Genomic DNA, 22,055 nt, shown 5'->3' on the forward strand with positions numbered 1-22,055 from the left:
GGATGCTCGAAGCATTTGAACACAAAGCGACCGTTATCGTCTCTTTGCTGACTTTAAACTCCGCAGCAGATGTTTATTTCGGGGTGCAAAGGTTTTTCTGGGCAGAAGTTTAAAATTTAACTCAGGTTCGTCGACGTTGTCTATTTGTTCTGGGCTCAAGTTTAGGTCACCGATGATTTTTAAAAATCTTGCAGAAAAATTGGTGGCCGCTACAGGCAAAGAGCCGGCCGGACTAAGCGGAGACCGAACTAACCGAGGCCGAACTTACGGGAGGCTACTGTATTAGAAAAGCTGGTATTTTACATGAATTTTTGAAAATGTAGTTCAATTGGTGACTGGTCGTGGTAAGTAAAGGGGGGGCTGGGAGTCGACAAACGCACGAGTTCAAAAAATAAAAAAGGCAACTTAAAACTACTATCATTTTCGAGATATCATTTCATCTCGGGATCTACTGAATATATTTTGATCGTTCTTTGTTTAATTTGTATGTAATTTCTACGTACATTACAAATATGCAATTTGTTTATAAATTTATTAATTAATAAACAGTCCAATTTGTTTAAACACTTCTTAAAAAAATATTTTTTTCTCAAAAATCCATGATTTTAATCATTCTATCGTTATTAATCATAGAAATAGTTAAGGTATACTTTAATAACTAAATTATCTTCAATAAATAATTATCTAATAAAAATCATTTATTTATTAAAGTGTACTTTAACTTTTTCTATGATCATTAATGATACTATGATTAAAAAATATATTTTTGTAAAAAAAATATTTTTTCAAGAATTGTTTAAACAAATTAGACTGTTTATTAATTAATAAATTTATAAACAAATTGCATATTTGTAATGTACGTAGAAATTACATACAAATTAAAAAAAGAAAGATCAAAATCCATTGAGTTGATCCGGAGATACAGAAAATTATATACATTTGAAATTGCTTTTTCGGTATTTTAACTCGGTGGATTTGTAGGTTCCCCCTAGTAATCGTTTGAACTACATTTTTAAAAAATCGTAGGGGGTGCTGTGAAGGTACAATTAGTGTGCAAATTTTTTAAGAAAAAATACAAATCCCATTCTTTAAAATGGCAATCATGAGATTCCTTAATTATTATAAACAAATTAGCTGTGAATTAAAAAAAAAACATATGGCTAACTTTGTCCCAAATGAACCCAGGCAAAACTTTTTTATTTGAAAATTTGTGTTAAAATACTATCTTTTTGAATATATAAAAATATTGGTTCTACCGACAATATTTTTAAAGTTATTCTAAATGTTTAGAAACTACAAAATTTAAAAACTTTTCATTAAGATTTTTGACTATATTAATTATTTTTTTATATTTTTTAATACATTTTGATACTATCACTCTTCTACTTTTATTTGGCATAGTCATAATTGCCCTATCTTCATTATTTACTATTTTCTCTTATTACAAAATAAAGGTCTCTGGGACAAACAAATAGAATAACTCTTAAATTAATTAATAGATCGATCTCAAATTTTGAAGGTTTGTTAAGTACGCCAATGCCCAACTTTGGGTGAAAAACTAAAGTTTTCACTTATTTTTTTAAATTTTCACTTATTTTGCAGTTTGCGTAGCAACAACTTCTTAACTTTCAAAAATCGGCATTTTGAAGGTTTTTCAATGTTCTAAAAAACTGAATTTTGTAATTTTCTGTCAACTATTTAGCTTTTGAATTGAGTGCAATAAATCAAAAAAAATCGCGATTTTTGCACTAAATTGTTAATAATTAAAAAACGGACGCAAACTCTAGGCAGAAAACAGGTAGGTTTTCTTCCTAAGGTCTACAATAACTAAAAAAGTAGTCAGCTACCTGGATCTTTGAGTGTCCCGAGAAAATCTTTATTACTCTGGACTATAAGTGATATGCCAAGCATTGCTCTTTCCATCGCGTGTTGAGTGACTCTGAGTATATTCATATTCTGTTTTGTGATTGTCCATGTTTGTGTCCCATATGTGCAACTGCCCGCTTATCTATATAAAATTCAAAAATTTTATTATAATATTATATAATATATGTTTGATATTTTTAGATTCCACGAAATAGGTGTTTATGACATACCAGCTGTAATTGACTATATTCTAAATGCTACACACCAAAGCAGCCTGTATTATGTAGGCCATTCACAAGGATGTACCACAGTTTTTGTCATGGGCTCGGAAAGACCTGAATATAATGAAAAAATTAAGCTTGCTATTGCTTTGGCTCCAGGAGCAATATACAAAAATTTTAACGAACCTTGGGTGCTGTGGTTACTCAAGCATATTCCAATACAGGAAGTACAGGTAGGCAATTTCGTTGCACTAAATGTTTGTTTTCTTACTTCATTTCAATCCGAAGCCGAAAAAGCACACGAAAAATTGAAAAATAACCGGCCGCTATTTTGTACTGGGATATCTGAGGAAATCAATAGAAAAGGCGTACCATGTCGTGGGTATCGAAATTTTTACGTCATGGTTTTTTTTATTAAAATTTAAGCAAGAAAATGATGTTTGTTCAAAAATAAATAACCATTTTCAATTTTGTTGCAACCCGAAACTACAGCCGCATCATACTCTAGTTCAATCAGATAGTGCAGCAAGCACCTCTACCGGTTTCGAAACTTATTAGTCTCTCATCAGGAGGCACCTATTCTGCTCTCTCTGACCCAACCAGGACAAACCCTGGCGTATAGCCACGGATTGCAACTAACGAAATGGCAGGGATGCCCTAGCAGCAACTGCTAGCAAAAGACTAAGTTTTCAATCCAATAGCACATAAAATAACATTAAAAATATTATTCTACGTCCCACCAGACTGAAAACAGTGGGAACCTTCTCTGGTTACACCTCCGAGGCTTCTCAAATTTGCAAACCATGAGGGATGCTCATCTTCTTTAGTCTCAGCATCCGTTATTGCTTGCAAATTTTAGGGCTCCCCCTCTCCCTCCCCTTCTGAACATTATGTGGACCATATAGAACAATTTGGTTCTATATGGGGGTTCCATATATTTTCACCACCGAGAGGGGGTGAAACTCACCCCCAGGGCAATAGTACACATCGGCACAATATCACTTTCTCTCTTTGACCTGTTAGCTATGCGTTTGCCAAATTTCATGTCAATCCAAGCGGTTCTTTAAAATTCACGGCAATAACCGTGAAAGAATGTACTAAACTTAAAATACTACCAAATTCTAACGACTTCTGTTTTTAGATGTTAGCTGATGAACTTCGATTGTATCAAATCCCTCCACCATATTTTTCTGAAGATGATGTAGCAGACATGGCAACAATGTTCTGTGTAGAAAATAAGTTTCTAAAGAAAACCTGTAAAATTAACATGGAATTGGCGACTAGATCGAAGGTGGACAGTGTAGAGGAGGTAAGTTATCCTGGAAATAACTTAATTTTCCATGACATCATCATCATCATAAGTGGCTCGACAATCCGTTGTGGATCTTGGCTTGCTCGCAAAGAAGTCGCCACTCCTGTCTATTCCTGGCAACTTCCCTCCATCTTTTAACCTGTAGAATCTTTAGGTCTTCTTCTACATCATTTTCAATCACGAATAACTTAAGAAGTATAGAGATTTAAAAAATTATATAACAGTTTTTGCTTAGAATTAGGTTCTCTAGCCACTTCGGTGGTTATTTTGATCAAAAAATTTCCACTCCCGAGAAGGGGTGTAAACCACCCCTAAGATAAAAGCGTACATCGGCATAGGATAGACTTTGAATTAAGAGATAGGTAGAGGATATTCCCAAAATTTCACTAAAATCCATGCAGTAGCAAAGGATTCGGAGGTAATATCCTCTTTTTGCTTTCATTGACTGGCGTATATCTATATGTATATGATATTTTTTTTTGGCCTTGGCATAGCCAATTGACCAGACTATTTCGGAATTGGTATTCACAGATCTACAATCAGAGTTTGAGTTAGTAGTAAATTAAATTAAAAAGTTTGACTTGTTTTGACTGTTACTGTTTTTTTTTAATTTTTTTTCTTTTTCATTTTTGGTCGTTTTTTTTTTTAATTTTTGAGTATTATATTATATTATATTACTTTTTTGATATGGTATATAATGTGTACCTATATAAATTTTAAATTTTTATTTTGTTTTTTTCTTTTTTATGTTAATTTTTTATTTATTTTTTTTGTTTTTTTTTTGTTTCTATTTTTTGTTTCTTTTTTTTGTTTCTTTTTTTTTCGTATTATAAGATTTATTATATTATTGATGTGTTTGCAGATTGCTTACAAGTTTTATCTTCACCGTAGCGATCAACAGGTAGCGAAAACGCGTTCCAAGATTGCGGCTGTAATTTTGAATATTTTTCGAGATATTTGGCACACGTATTAGTAATATAATAAAGAATGGCGGTACAGAGCCCAATTTGAAAAATATATTAATATGTGGAAATTACTCTGTAATTAAATACAATATTAAAAAATGAGCCTGTACCGCCATCAAGAAGAACAAAAAATACACTTTCTTCAAATAAACTTTTTTATCCGATGCCTAGAGTTTGTGTCATTTTGGAAATACTAATGAAATAAAAAATTTTAGTAGTTCCAAAATGACACAAAATCTAGGCATGGGATAAAAAATTTTATTTGAAGAAAGTGTATTTTTTTGTTCTTCTTAATGGCGGTACAGGCTCGTTTTTTTAATAGTGTATTTAATTACAGAGTAATTTCCACATATTAATATATTTTTCAAATTGGGCTCTGTACTGCCATTCTTTATTATATTACGAATACGTGTGCCAAATATCTCGAAAAAATATTCAAAATTACAGCCGCAATCTTGGAACGCGTTTTGGCTACCTGTTGATCGCTACTGTTTCCTCTTAATTCTATGGTTAGTACATTATATTGTTTAAAGTTTATATTTACATTTTTAATTAACCGATAAATACAATTAAATATTTCTACGTTTCCAGAGAAAATTAGTTCATTTAAGTGAAATGGGAAACAGACTTTTACTTTTCGTAAGTCTTCATAAAAATATGCAATATTTCCCTGTTGGTTTTCACATTCTAATAAGATATGTGTTAAATCTCCATATTTACCACAAGTACAGTTTGGAGTGTCTGATAGATTCATTTTGTGCCTTCTTGCAGGTGTTAGAACATGATTTGACCTTAGCCTATTAATAGTTTTAATAAAATTTCGGTTGGACTATGAAGAAAACTACCTTTTTTGAAGAAGTGTGGGTTGCCAATGTTTAAAGAATGACTCTCTTTCTGATTCCGTATAATTGGCTTGCCATTTTAATTTGAGCCAATGTTTACTACATACATCTATATCTGATACCGGTACAATGTTGATGTCTATGTTTTCTCCACTTGATGATGCTTCTTTTGCCAAGGCATCTGCTATTATATTTCCCTTTATCCCTGAATGGCCTTTGATCCAAGCGATAATAACTTCCCCTCCGAGTTTTGAAACCTCGTAGTACAATTTTAAAATCTCTATATCAAGTAGAGATTTTTTCTTAAACCAATAACTTTTAGTCAGATCTAAAACAACCAGATTATGTATATCTTTGAGAAATACTTGGTCTCTGCTAATGGTACGAGCTATATATTTGTCGGTAAGATACTGCCGCCGCAAATTCAATGGAGGTTCAACAGCTTCAATTTCCATTACATTAATTGGTGTAGATTTAAGATACCCAAGGCACAGGCGTAGGCACTTATTTTTCTGTACTTCAATTTTTGTTAAATGTTCGAAGCGTTTCCATTTAAGTGACAGCTATAATCGAAAAGTGGTCGTATCATAGATCGATAAAACATTAAACTAATGTTGGGATCTGCACCCCAGTTGGTTTTACAGAAAGTCCTTAGGATATTCATAGCTTTTTCGGTTTTTTTTGATGATATGTTGTATATGATCTTTCCACAAAAGTTTTCTGTCTAAATAAGTTCCCAGATATCTGACACAGTTTTTAATTGGAAATTTGAATTGACCACAATTTATATATCCTTCTGGAATTCTATGTTTTCTAGAAAAGAAGCAGATTTCTGTCTTGGATTCTGATAACGTGAATCCATTTGATTCATAATATGCATGCACTGATGAGATGGCTGTTGTTAAATTATTTTTTGAAAGATCAATTGATTTGTTTGATGAAAAAAGTACAACATCATCTGCAAATTGTAGTAGTTTGGTGTTGATTGGAACAATGTCTTCTAAATCTATGTTATATAAAATATATAAAAGTCGGCTTAATATGCTTCCTTGCGGCAGGCCTATATTGGACAGTCTAGGAGGAAACATTTTTTCATTGATTTTTGAGGAGGAAAAATTTTTTCATTGATTTTTGTATATGATATAGTTCGTCCGTTATAAGTTTTCCCATGCGTCACGATTCATTTTCAAACAAATTAAGTCAAAACATAAAGTGAAACGAACGTCGATGTGTATATGCATTTTGTATACTATACATATATTTTGTATACTATATACTACACTTCGTGTACTATTGGGACCGTGCAAGTTCGGCAAAGCGACACCTATTTCTACGCTCTGCAACTTTATTCGCACTTTTAATTATATTGGCCAATTATACTAGTCCTGGTTACTGGATAATTGTCAAGGCCATAGTCCAAAAAAATAATAAGAAGAAAAAATAAGATTCAGGTTATGTTATTAAAACGTAAACATTTGTATGTAGTAAATAAAATTAGTTATTAAAATGCAGTACTGCAAGCAAAATACAATTAATTAAATTTACCTTTATATAATAATTGCATATCATATCAATATTGTGGAGCAACATATAAGTTTTCTTCTTAAATGACAGTAAATATGAAATGTACGTCAATTTGACAATTTCAATTGACAATATGAATTATTTAAGAAAGTTGCAATATGTCTCCGCTATTCGCGCACGATCGTTTTTCAATTCCCTTCCAAGTACTTGCACACCGCGAATACTCCATTCCACGAATACACGACCCTCTTGGATTATCGCGACAACGAATATGTTACTGTGCAAAATATGAAGAACGAAAGTAAATTGCAAATTATATTGTTGTTTATTGGAGTAATTATTAGTGCATAATACTTTCGTACTTCTTATGTTGCACACTAAAATATTCGTTGTCGCGATAATCCAAAACAGTCGTATATTCGTGGAATACATCATACTACTAATCGTGACGCATGGGAAAAGTTATAGCGGACTCGATGTGTATATGCATTTTGTATACTGTATACTATATACTACACACATCGGCGTACGTTTCACTTTATGTTTTAACTTAATTTGTTTGAAAACGAATCGTGACGCATGGGAAAAGTTATAGCGGACGAACAATATCCAACTTTCGATTTAGACGAGGCCACGAAGCATTAAACCTAGGAATTTTGTGCAGTATTGCGGGAAGATTGGATCGAAAAACTGAAAAATACTTGTTCAATATTTTTCAATAATCTATCGAATGACACTAAACATGACCCCCCTACTCCACCCCCTGGAGGTGGGGTGGGGTGGGGGTAGCTTTAAAATCTAAAATAGAAGCCCCCATTTGTTATTACAGGTTTAGATTACTTACGTAAAAATAAGCGACTTTTATTCGAGACATTTTTCCGAATTGTGGATAGATGGGGCTATAATCGGAAAAAACGATTTTTCGTGATACCATAGGTAAATAATAGAGACTATCTAATATCTCGAGAAATACACTTGCAAATAAAAAACTGCAATAACAAATGGGGGTTTCTATTCAGGATTTTAAAATTCTGAATTTTATTCAGAAAAATCCATGGGGTGGAGTAGGGGGTAGTGTTTAGCGTCATTCGATAGATTTTTGAAAAATATTAAACTAGTTTCACCCTGGGCACCAGGTACCTCGGAGACCATCGCCGTCATAAAATTCGTATTCAGTGACCTCCAAAACCCCTACGTATAAAAACTGAACTCATTTCCGTCAATATTTTCTGAGTTATAAATTTTTCATTTTCCATCTTCCTTTCCATCTTCGAGATGCACTTTGAAATTGTATTTTCTTATGCACAAAAATTTTTGCCGGAGATTAATTTAGTTCACAAAATTGCCTGACTATCTCTCGAATCGAATGCAAAAAGTTGCATGACAATTCATCTTACTGCACAAAATTCCTAGGTTTTGGGCTTTTCAGTGCTTCGTTGTTTCGACTAATTGGGAGAGGACACTTAAAAAAGGGGCTTAAAGAAGACACTTAAAGAAGGGACAACTGTATTATCACGCCGGTTATATTTCTTCTCTATTTTTTACATAAATTTTAATGTTTGATTACTTTCCTAAAGATATTGCTAATTATTATAAATAAATACAAATTTTATTGTTTATCTTTGCAAGTAATGAAGCTTTAATAATTAATTTTATTATTTTAGGAGGACATACCATCCATATTAAGTACATTGGTTAACACAATCTCTGTAAAGCAGGGTTTCCATTATGGTCAGTTGATCCTCTCAGGTATGCATCCTATACATTTTTTCAAAATAATAATCATTACATCATTTTTCTTATAAAAAGGTTTTATTAATATCCTTTATAAACGGTATATTTAGTTAAACTTATAGATCGTAACCCTAATTCCTTATAGATCGAGTCACTAGAGAATGCTCCAATAACAGACTTGATATAAATACATCACATACAAAGTTAGGACAGATTGTATATTAGTGCGCCCTACCTAAAATGTTGCATCTGGCATCTGCATATTATGTTTTGTGCGTCACAGTGTTGCCGTACTTTTTTGTTTATTTCTTGTATAATTGCAATCAATGTTAAAAATATACCTGCAAGAATAAAGACATACTTTATTGGTGTTTCAAACCTATTTTTAATTTATTATAATCATTCATCTGTTTGATTTATCTATTTATCTACTTTTTTATAATAATTCAAATTATCTTTGATTTAAAAACAGTTATACAGTTTATCTTCATTTATCGTTTTTATTTATCAGTTGATCTACTTTTTTCAACTTTGATTTGAAATGCCTCTTTTGAGCTTTTTGTATTCAAAAACTTTACGTTATTGGTGTTTCAAAACTATTTTTTAATTTATTATAATCATTTATATGTTTGATTTATCTACATATTTATCTACTTTTTTATAATTAAAATGCCTCTTTTGAGCTTTTTGTATTAAAAACAACATAAAACATTTTACTTTAGTTTTTTAAATGTAACTTTATGTAATGTGATAGTATGAAAAAATTGAGGACATAGAGCACTAATATACAAGCTGTCCCAAAGTTACTTGTGGTTAGTAAAGAAGACGTTGCAACGCTTTGGCCCTACTATGCAACGAATTGTCAACAATGAGCCGATAACAAAAATTAACCATTTTAATTACCTAGTATACTATGTTGGATAAACGAAACACTAAATCCTAATGAAGAAATTAAAGCTCGTATAAAAATTTCAAGAGAAGCATTTATGAAACTAAGATCTTTACTAGATATCTGCAATTCTCCACTGAACTTACAACTAAGAATCAAGTTCCTAAAATGTTATGTGTACCCTGTAATACTATATGGATGTGAAACCTGGATCTTGAAGTTTAATGTGATTAAGGCCATCAGTACATAATTCGCAAATATTTTCCTACTATTCACATACTATTTTTCAATAACATAATTCCCTACTTTTTTTGTCTTTAAACGGCAAATTACGTGTAGTAAAATTCTCACTGGTATGGATATGTAAACTTTACTTGACAATGTCATCATTAACTTTAAAGATGGCTTTTGAATGTTCTTGGATAACTGTTACTTCTATAATTAATTGCCTTAATTATTAATTCAATTAATTAAAATATGATAATTTTTCAATAACTACGTATTCTGTGATTGTAATAATTTATCTACTGTACAACAAAAACTAATAATCAATCGAGAAATGAGGAAAAGTGATAAGGTGATTTTTTAATAATAAACGCTTACAATTTTGAACATCTTGAACAAAAAAAACTTAGATCACTGAGTATATCCTGGTGTATTCTCTGCTTGGATTTTCCATAAATAATAAATAATAAATAATAAATAACTTTTTATTAAGTTCACGTCTTAAATCAATTATTAATTTATCAAATACACTATCAATATTATTTAGGCAACAACTCAAAATATTCTCGATGCCATGTTAAATATTTAAAATTGTCACTGTCTGGTTGACAATATTCTATTTAACTGAGTGCGTTGTATGTAGTGTTGCCCAAAATCGGTCTTGGTCTTGCAGTCTTGGTCTTGTTCTTGCATTTTCGCAAGACCAAGACCAAGACCAAGACCGCCTAATTTTAGCAAAACCAAGACCAAGACTGACCGTGCAAGATTTGAGCAAGAACAAGACTGACCCTGCGAGACTCTTGCGTCTTGCAGTTAGGACCGAATGTCGTTTTAGGGAGTATAGTAGTTTGAGTATATGCTTAGATGCATAAAGGCTCTATGAGACGCAAAAAAATATGTAACAAAAATTTGGAAAATTGGACTTACGCGCATTACGAACAATACCATAAGCATACATAGTCAATCAAAATATCCATTAAAAGTAAACTTGGCACATTTGATACGTAGGGGAGAGTTGGACAAAACGGGATACCATTCTTGTTTATTTCTATTACGGAAAAAATGTTAAAGATTTTATCATATTATTATTTTTTATAGGTATAACGTTTATTGAAACACACAAAAAACATATTTTTATCTATTTTTAATGACTGGAAAATAGTAAAAAAAAATATTTAATAAAGTCCTACACATCTCGTTTTGGCATACCACGGTTGGATAAAACGGGATAGGTTCACAATATTTAATTTTTTGTATAAAATTATCTAAAAAGTATAATTAAGTAGACATAAGACTGCAAAGCAAAATTTACCTTTGAAAAACAATATCTTCAGTAGTCAGAAACTTAAAAATAGGCCTTTTTATGTTTTATTGCAAAATGGGAAATAAGACCTTTTATTTAGGACTGGTAGATACGTATATCAGAACAAAAGTCACTTAAAAATGTGTTGTTCTTTTCTGCAGTATGAGAACACGCTTTTATCGCTATTTAAAAAATTAATAGGCCAACAAATAAATAGGTGGATAAAACGGGACATAGGAAACTGTATCCCATTTTATCCAACTTATAAGCGTCCCGTTTTGTCCAACTCAGACATTTTCAAAACAAAAATTGCTCCGGCCTAAACGTGAAAGTAAAATTAGATAGACTATACATGAGAATATTCGTTAATGAGTGCTTAATTAAGTGTAATAGTCACCGGAATTATATGTTTATATATGTAGGCAATATAATGTTAAAAACAACGCACTTAAAAGTATAAAATACCAAAAAAATAGAGTCAAACAATTCTAAACACAACAACTTTTCATCAAATAGTGTCATCAAGGTAAAACGAACTGAGAATGTTAAAATGACGACTGAGAACAAGTTTTCGTCGTTGACCGATTGATAGCAGCACTAGTTGGGTATCTAGGCTAGGTATCCCGTTTTATCCGACTATCCCGTTTTATCCAACTCTCCCCTACTCAGAGGTCATAAATTGACAGTGTAAAAATAAAACATTTTAAACAAATTATTAAGATTAAACATCGTTTGTGCTGAGTGTGTGATATCGGTTACACAAACCAAAATTTGCTAAAAAACCGCGGCTAACAACTACCAACAGTCTATTTCTTATTGAACATAATGAACAATAAGTTTTTTTTTGACATTGTTTATGACGCCGACACATATGTCGCGTTGTTAATCACGAAACAGATTATGTTACCTTTTCGATATGTATGTATATCTTTGATAAAGAAATTTAAACCCATCATTCGACACACACAACAATATCCTACTTATAGACCATGGCGCATCTGTAAAAATATTAGTACATTTGGACGTTGAGAGGTGACTCAAATTTTTTTGCAGAAAATGTTTGAAAATAACTAAAATAATAATATTTGGGTTATCCTCCCTCTCAAAAAAGTCCGGAACATTGTTTAAATAATCAAAATGTCAAAAAACGAAGGAAAAATTCGAATTTTTTCTTCGTTTTTTTTATTATTACCTTAAAAGTATTTATTTCCGAGAAAAGTTGTACTGAAATAAAACTTGCATAATTAAATTTCCTATAATACAGAATTGGTTAAAAATTTTAAAACTAGTCACCCTTGTTGCAAAATAGCAATAATTGCGAAAAAAACATACAAAAACAAGTATTCGCATTTTACGTTTTTTAACTATTTATGCTATACTTAGGAGTTTCATATTTCACTCAGAAAAACTTTATGATACAGTAAAACAATACTGCAAATTTCATTAAGATCGATTAAATAGATTTTGCAAAATAAATTTTGCAATCCAGCTTTCGCAAACAAAATTCATTTTTTCAAAATGTTACAGGACTGAAAATAAAGCAGATAGCAAGTTGAATTTTTTTTTGGGTATAGAAGTGTACTGTACCTTTCATTTGCAATTTGCAAAACTAAAATCGATTAACTACCACGGCGTCAGGATTTTTTTAAATAAACATTAATTATTGGTGCTACGCGCAGGACAGCGGTTAATTTGCTCTGATTGGGCATTCTAATGACCTTTGATAATGATTGATACATTTTAATTTTTATTACATTCCGATATAAATAAATAAATTTGTTTATTGCAAAATAAAAACACATACTCTATCCTTTGAAATAACACTTTTTTTAGCAAAAACTTTCTTTGTTCATATATTTTAACTTAGAGAATAAAAGTTTATTATTTTTAAACATGCAATTGTTTTATACAATATTTCACAAACAATAATAAAATTAGTTTGATTTTTGTGGAATTAAAATATTAGAATACAACAAAATATAGAGTAAGAAAATAATATATTAGATAAAGATTGGAAGAAATTTTGGTGGAAATCAACTTGTGTGAATCGAACACCGCTGTCCTGCGCGTAGCACCAAAAATTAATGTTTATTTAAAAAATTTCCTGACGCCGTGGTAATTAATCGATTTTAATTTTGCAAATTGCAAATGAAAGGTACAGTTCACTTCTATAAGCAAAAAATTTTTTTATCGGCTTTATTTTCAGTCCTGCAACATTTAAAAAAAATGAATTTTTTTGCGAAAGCTGGATTGCAAAATTTATTATGCAAAATCTATTAAACCGATCTTAATGAAATTTACAGTGTTGTTTTAGTATATCATAAAGTTTTTCTGGGTAAAATATGAAGGTCCTAAGTATAGCATGAATGGTTGAAAAACGTAAAATGCAAATACTTGTTTTTGTATGTTTTTTTCGCAATTATTGCTATTTTGCAACAAGCGTGACTATTTTTTAAATTTTTAAATAATTCTGTATTGTAGGAAATTTAATTGCGCAACTTTTATGTCAGCACAACTTTTCTCAGAAATAAATATTTTTAAAGTTATAATCAAAAAACCAATAAAAAAATCGAATTTTTCCTTCATATTTTGACATTTTTATTATTTAAACAATGTTCCGGACCATTTTGAGTGGGAGGATAACTGAAATATTATTATTTGAGTTATTTTCAAGCAATTTCTGCAAAAAAATTTGAGTCACCTCTCAACGTCCATCTCAAAACAAATGCGCCCTGGACTATTAGGGTATTGGATAGTAACAAGAATCTTTGTATTAATTCTTGGTCAAAAAAATTAATATAAAGATAAAGTAAAGTCAAAGCAATTGCGTACTGTTCAGTAATTTAATTTGTATTGTATTTTACTTTTTATTTAAATAAATGGCAAATTGTATAGCTCTTTTATTCCATTTCATATAAGGTGAGGTTCGATCAATCCTTTTCTAGAGAGATAATGTTATTTGAAATACAGTCAACTTTATGTCATTGTCATTAATTTGGTTTTTTGTATTTTAACCATGTTTTAGCACATGTATGCTTATTAAATGCAAACGTTTATTAAGAAACAGACTGTCTCCCGTGGGCCAGGGTATATAGTTATTAGTTAGAGTATAGACACGGATCGCTTAGATCGTGAGTTCATACCTCACCCAATGTCAGTTTAGACATTTATTAATTTTGTTGGTCATTACCATGGCTATGATAATTCAAGATTAAAATATACCTACTCTGTTACAGTTTACATATTCTAAAGGTGCCGGTGGAGGATGGCGTCTATGCGCAGTATTATAGTCGATGTAAAGAGAGAACGTATTCGAAATAATGAAATAACAAATAATATAAAATTTGTTATTTCATCATTTTTAATACTTTCTCTCTCATATACCGACTATAATTAATACTGCGAATAGACGGCGTCCCGCACCGACACCTTTAGAATCTGTGCACTGTACCTACGTTGTTCTAAGTTCTAAAGTAACGCTTAAAGAATATCAATAGGCTAATGTGTAACTGCGAGACTTGCAAGACTCTTGCTGCAAGACTAAGACCAAGACCAGGACCGAGAGCGCAATACCAAGACCAAGACCAAGACCAGGTGTATTGGCGCAAGACCAAGACCAAGACTGTCTAAGTCTCGTCTTGGTCTTGTATTTGGGCAACACTAGTTGTATGACAAAGATAGATTTGGAAAATATTACCACCGACATTGTGTTCATTTTTTTTTTCGAATTCTGAAAAAACCAATAAATATTTTTGAAAAATTTAAATGCAGAATGGAAGACTAAATTATTACCGAGAGCCGAAAGTCCCTTAGAATAAATAAAAAGTTTATTTTGAATGAGATATTTGAAATTAAAAATCACACTAAATTTTCTATTAGTTTTTTACCACTGCAACTTATTAAAATAAACATTATAGAAGTTCTCAGGGACTTTCGTCCCTCGGTAGTAACGTAATCTTTCATGCTGCGTTTAAATTTTTCAAAAATACTTATTAGTTTTCTCAGGATTCGAAAAAAAATGAATCCATTTGAATAGCACTGGAGCAGAAACTACGTACCCACCCCTTAAAAATTAGAGGTCTTAGAGGTGTGGTCATATCATAGAATGCTCAAAATATCATGAATTCAACGCATTTCATACATAGAAGTCCTAAACACAATAATCTGCGGCATATAATGAGAGATAGACACTGGAAACTGTAGTTAAGACTCATCGGAAAGTTCGAAGGAAAAAGATGAAGTGGATGAAGAAAAGTTTGTGGCTCCGAAACCTTCGTTAATGGACTTGCTTATCAGCGGATGAATTGTAAAATGACGCGCAAGATCAAGAACAATATCAGCAAATTTTCAGTAGTAATTGCACAAGAGCTCTGAAATTATTGAATTTTTCCCAAGTGACACTTTGACAGTTTTAATTTCACGACCCGAAGGCGAGTGAAATTATGTCAAAGTGTCACGAGGGCAAAAATTTTATATTAATTTTAGAGATCGAGTGCAATTTGTTGCGATTATTTCATGAATAAAAATGTTCAACACCAAAATTTTATTGTAATTTATTTATGTAAGTACAAATTAGTGCAATTAAACACACAGTTGTTATAAATATTATTATGACGGTTGAATGTCATCACTTTTATAATTTTTAAAACATTAATTGTCATTAATGTCACTGAATGTATTTTTTCGTAGCAACGAAGGGCATCTGACGTAATTAGAGCTGTGTAGTTCGCGAACGAACTAGTTCAAAAGATCGACTCTCATAACTGAACTAAAAGATTCAATCACAAATATTAAAAAGATCGAATCATATCGAACTAAACGTACTGACTGCAACTGCAACACACAAACATAACGCAACGGACAGAGCGAGAGAGGCAACGATGGAACGATGTCGATCTCGATCTTTCAACGATTTCAATCCATCTCGCCAACCGCAAGCAAACGTTTGTCGAGGTCGAGTTGGATCGAAGCGAATTAATATTTAAACATTATTTAAAGAAAGAGCGTCATAATTTAACCCCACGAGGAAGAGTGAGATGCAGATGCAGATTCGGTTTACTGTTACTGAGATTTGATTTGATATTTGATGGATTTAGTTACGACCTACTGGGGAAATAAAAGTAAAGGTTGCGGTAAGTAAGGGTTCTTTTTATGAAAATGAGATGCATGGAGATGCGATGGAGGGTTAAAGAAAGAGATGCTGAATAATGTATTGTCCATTAAATTTTTTGTCCTTTTCCATTAAATTTTTTAATAACCGTTATTTTATAAAACCGTTATATTGATAGATTTATTTCGAGGAAAAACTGAAAACGTGAAAACCCAGACTTTTAGTAAACAGTAACAAAACAAATACAATTTTATAGGTTACTTTTTATTTTTTATATTTACAAAATATTTAATGTCATTTGTCAAAATAAACGATTCCTGATTGATCTACTTTGAACTAATTTATATTTGATTCTCCCATCTCAAAGTATGTCGTATGAATCAGTGAACTAAATGAACTAAACGAACTACTATTCATTTTAATGACCGAGATCGAAAGATCGAAATCCACGTAGTGAACTAAACTTCCCAGCTCTAGACATAATATACTTGACGACGGGAAATTATCAAAAGTTATCGATTTAATTTAGATTTATGTAGCTTTCTATTGGTCAGAATCTCCTATAAATGAAATAATCATGGGAGCTATCCATGTATAAAGTTTGGGCCCGGTACTCTAAGAAGAAGAAGTAGTCACGTTGCCAATAATTCCCTATTGATCTTTAATTCCATTATTTTAAACTAACATCTCACGCTATTCTAAAAGTTGAGTATATTTTATGTTTTAATTTTATTTATTTATTAAAAATATTTTAGGAAATTTCCAAAATTACGACTATGGGCCAACGACTAACCAAGAGAAATATAATTCAAGTTCCCCTCCGTTATACAATTTTCAAAACATAACGTACGCAACTGCTCTATTTTCTGGGAAAACTGATAACTTAGTCACACCTCAGGTAAGCAAGGCATAAATCAACATTAATAATTTATAGTTACAAATAGGGGAGTGCATATAGATTCTCACTTGAAGATATAGATGAAATTTGAGAGTTGTAGTATGAATTTTTAATTTTTTTTAATGTTCTGTTAACCGTCTTTTCGATTATCCGTCATACCCTTGGTCCGGTGCCCTGACGGATAATCGAGGTTCTACTGTATATGGATGTTACTTTTATATGTTACTTGGACTAATAGGGGAGTGCATATAGATTTACAATTCGGAAAAAATCAAACAAGATAGAACTTTTGGTAATTTCATTGAGAAATGTTTAATAAACAACATATCAAAAAGTTCTACTGGAGAAGTGGGTGCTTCATTTTTTATTAAACAAATAAACTATGAAATTAGATTTTTTTTAAATAACTCCAAAAATATTAAATTTTAGAACAAAACTGACTTGACCATTAAAAAATTCAGAAAATTTTACAAAAAAACCTTATATAAATAATTTTCTAAAATTAAATCTGTATCTTCTATATTTTTTTATTTATAATGCTAAAGTCACCCTTCTCACAAACATTGGCGCACTGTAAACTCACGTACGGCGAAGTGCACGGTTGAGTTATTTTAATGTAATTCTTTAACTAATTGATCAAGTAAAATTTTACAAATTGGACATGAAAGAAGAATAATTAAGTTATCTTTTGGTTATAATAGAAAGAAATAGTATGTATGGGCATAAGTACGGTGTGGGCGGAAAGTGAGCCTTACATGATTTTTGTTTAAAAATGATTTAAAAATGTGTAACTAATACAATTTTTCTTATAAAACTCTCAATTTTGCACAACTTACCTTTCAAGCATCTTGCTACATGATGTTTTATTAAAAAAAAATCTCAAAAATTTAATTCAAATGATATGACGTCTCAAAAATTGTAATTTTTGAAATCTTCGTAGTTTTATAGAATTACCACCACTTTAATACGGTATTACTCAAGTTTGAACAAATCTATTACAGTTTTATAAGTGCTTTTTTAAAGATTAGGATGTAGTCTTTAAAATTCACTAAATTATTTTACTTTAGAAATGAAATAAACTATTTTTTTTTAAGAAAATTAAGAAAAAAAAACAAAAATGTAATACAAAAACCGAAAATTACCAGATAAACATACATTTTTAAAATATATATTTAATAATAAGCTTCAACAATAATAAATATTCAGCAAAAAAAATTTATTTAGCTCTTATACAGTATGTCTGCGTAACTTAGAACCTATTGATAACTTTTTTATTATCAGTTTTACGAAAAAAAGTTATTGTTAATAAAATACTCTGCATCTTATATAATCTAAGATACAATTATCAAATATAAATTTAAATAATGTTATACGAGGTATGTCAAAAAATATGATTTTCACTCAAGAGTAAAGTACCTACATTTCACAATATCGAAAATCGTTATTAAGAAAAGTTGTTTGAAATTAAAAAAATTGTTTTAGTGTTCAATTACATCCTTCTAATTAAAATACTGTGAATAATAAAGGCACTTAACTCTTAAGAAAAATTCATATTTTTTACATACCTTGTATAAAATTACAAAAGTTTGATATCTGATGATTGTATCTTAGATTTTAGACCAGGGAGAGCATTTTATTGAGAATAACTTTTTTTCGTAAAAGTGATAATAAAATAGTTATCATAATTGTAATAAAGTGATGATGAATATCCGTAATTTGAGAAAAAATTGAATTTTTTTTTTTCGATTAGAATGATGTAATTGTATATTTAGAAATAGTTTCTAATTTCAAACAACTTTTCATTGTAGCATTTTTTGATATTCTGGAATATAAAGTTACTTTACTCTTTAACGAAATTCATATTTTTGACATAACTCGTATAAAATTAATAAAATTTGATATCTGATGGTTGAGTTTTAGATTTTTGACTATCCAGAGCATTTCATTAAGAATAACTTTTTTTCGTAAAATTGATACTTAATAAAAAAGTTTTCCATGTGGTTCCTAGCTACGCAGACAGACTGTATAAGAGCTGCTTCTGTATAAGAATTTTCAAATTGCAATGCCATATTCGGATTAAGCATAATGAAAAACAAAACATAAACATATTTGATCAAAGTAAAATAATGAATTTATCGATATTTTTAAAGTTAATTATACAAAACAATTGTTATTGTTTAAACAATTAATAAACAATTAGCGCCAAATCTGCGAGTACAACTTTTTACTTTAACATGTATATAAACTAACAAAAAAAGTTTTAGAAAAATATAAGCTTGTTTGAATTTTTCCGAAACAATGCATATTTTCGTTCTAATTGCACTCCCCTAAAACAATAATTACAGTTTTGCCTTCATCTTTTATAGTCCAAGCTGTGAATAATGAAAATGTAAATAATAAATATAAATAATTGATTTTATCGCCAACCGTCACTAAAGTCATTCATTATTGTACTCATTTGCCGCCATTTGCGGCAGTAAAGTAACACTTTATTGTACTGAAAGAAGAATTTTACTTTACCTGCCGCGATTAATCAAAATAAACTAAGATTGAATGTAAGTGGTCGATGGCAGTAATCGATTATATATTTGAGTGAACTTAAAATTTATTTACTTTAATTATTAAAAATATTGTACAAACTTTACGTCCTATCAGTATTAATTAAATTTATGTCAGAAAGTGAAATTCTGTAGTTTTTGTAATTATTATATTCATAAAACATACGGAGTGAGTCCGTAATTTGGAATAAATTCAATATCTCAAATAATAATCGTTTTTTGAAAAATGCTTAGACCCGTCGATTATTGTTTCAAATTGTCCTTTTTAACATACAATAATAATGTATACAGGGTGTCCCAATTTAGAGATATGACGTCATCGTTGATTTTCTTAAATGGCAACACTGTTATTTTGATAGCTATTTTGATAGGGTGTGTAAAGTTATACATAACTGCAAAATTTAAAATTTTTACTCCCCATATATTTTATATTTTATACCATTTACAAGATAAAAAAAATAACAAAGTTATGAAAAACAAGTAATCAAATAATAATTGAGTTTAATTATTTCAATTAAGCTAATCCCCATAATGTTGCCCTCAATTATTGTCAAATAGTCAATGGGCAACATTATGAGCATTTGATTAATTAAAATAATTAAATTAAATTATGATTACTGAGGGCCGGCGTAGCTAAGTGGTAGTGTGCACCTCCGTGGGAAGACGTGTTTGAGTTCATTCGATAGCTTTTTGAAAAATAGTGAGCAAGTATTTTTTAGTTTTTGGATTTGTCATTGATTTCGCGAAATATTCGCTTTTTCTTGTGAAACTTTGAGACTCTATTTTAATCTGACAATTTCGAGTTTTTCTAAGGATAGATTTTTTTCGGCCCCTCCTTAACGAACTCCCCTGTGTTAAGAGCCAATATATGGTAGAGGTACATCTGCAGGGTACCAAATTTCTCCCCATATGATAATCTGACGCGCTCTAGTAACTGCAAAAATCCCCGCTTGGGCTCCCCTACCATAGTATTTTAATAAATTAATATATGTATTTAATTATTAAACAGGATTATTCTACAAAACTAAAAGTAGAACACTATGAAATTTCACGTGCCAAGTACCTTTTGCGGGTCAGTGTATATAAAATTTTAATTATATTTATTTATATTATTAATGTTCACTAATTTATATTATTTATTTACAGGATGCCCGACTTTTAGCAAAGCAACTACCAAACCTAGTTCACTATTCATCAGTTCCTTTACCGCAATTTAGTCACGTGGACTTTATTATTAGTAAGAATAGTAAAAACCTTATATATAAACCAATTTTGAAACTATTAGACAGATTTAAAAATAAATGAATTATTATGATTTTCTGTTTTTTTGTTTCTCTGACCCAAAAACACTCACTATCTTGTTATAGACAAGACGAAAACGGCGGATTCGTTGGAAAAAATATTCCCATGAGATTTTTTTGCATAATCATATTCATGAGACATCCCATAATAAGGTTCAAGAAGTCGCCCACGTGAAAAGTGGTCCAAATTTTTTTTCAATTTTTTTTAATCAAATTGCAAAAAATGAATATTTTCGACCCGTACACATTTTTTTAGGGTTCTTGGACTATTCTGGACAAAAAACGTTTCATATAATTTTTCTCTAAAGTTACTCGTTTTCGAGTTATAAACCATTTAAAATTGAAAAAAACGAAAAATGGCGATTTTTAAGGCTTAATAACTCGGTTAAAAATTATTATTATGAAATTCATAAAGTGACCAAATCAAAGATTAAAGCCTCCACTTCATGATCCTGAAGAAATTTGTGTCATTAATTTATTACTAAGCTGTTATTTTTAATTATTAATAATGAGCCGTAAGATTGTATTGACGCGGTGTAAATGTGAGTGCGAGTAAGATGCACCATTGACTGCCGGAATGGCATCTCTCTCGCACTCATCAGTCATCATTGCCGGCCGCCTAATACGGGTATGGCGCTCATTATTTTTACTTAACAATAACAGCTTAGTGATAAAATAATGACAAAAATTTCTTCAGGATCTTGTAGGGCGGGCTTTAAACTTTTATTTGATCACTTTTTGACTTTCATAATAATAACTTTTAACCGAGTTATTAAGCCTTTAAAATCGCCATTTTTCGTTTTTTCAATTTTAAATTGCTTATAACTCGAAAACGAGCAACTTTAGAGAAACATTATAAGAGACCTTTTTTGTCCAGAATGGTCCAAAAAAAACTAAAAAAATGTGTTTGGGTCGAAAATATTGATTTTTGCAATTTGATTAAAAAAAATTTGAAGAAAAAAATTTGGACCACTTTTCACGTGGGTTCAAGAAGTGGCACTTCTTGAACCTTATTCTGGGATGTCTCACGAATAGGATTAAGCAAAAAATTCTCATGGGAATATTTTTTCCAACGAACCCGCCGATTTCGCCTTGTCTATTAAGTAGTTTATATTATACAGGAAATAAGAAAATTGGAGTGACATTTATAGTGGATATTAAACTGAAACACCTCATAACAGAGTTTCAAGCAGGTAATGAACGAATTTGTAGAATACGAATAAAGGCTCACTTCTACCACTTAAAACTTTTAAAACATTGTTGAAAAAACTATGTTTCAACATTTTCTCTACGACAAAGTTGAAAAT

At 30.5% G+C, this 22,055-nt stretch overlaps 1 protein-coding gene across 1 annotated transcript in view; it reads left to right on the forward strand.

Annotated features, from left to right (window-relative positions):
- Positions 1-20,762, forward strand: part of LOC114332823 (lipase 3-like) — a 56,096-nt gene extending 35,334 nt beyond the window's left edge. Inside the window, exons 3-7 of the mRNA XM_028282601.2 lie at positions 2,068-2,320; positions 3,229-3,396; positions 8,395-8,479; positions 16,747-16,889; positions 20,594-20,762. Of these exons, the coding sequence (XP_028138402.1) occupies positions 2,068-2,320; positions 3,229-3,396; positions 8,395-8,479; positions 16,747-16,889; positions 20,594-20,752 (808 nt within the window). The 3' untranslated portion in view covers positions 20,753-20,762. The remainder of the gene's footprint in view (positions 1-2,067; positions 2,321-3,228; positions 3,397-8,394; positions 8,480-16,746; positions 16,890-20,593) is intronic.
- The last annotated feature ends 1,293 nt before the right edge of the window (positions 20,763-22,055 follow it).

Source organism: Diabrotica virgifera, chromosome 9 (assembly GCF_917563875.1).
Source record: "Diabrotica virgifera virgifera chromosome 9, PGI_DIABVI_V3a".
NCBI classification, from domain to species: Eukaryota; Metazoa; Arthropoda; class Insecta; order Coleoptera; family Chrysomelidae; genus Diabrotica; species Diabrotica virgifera.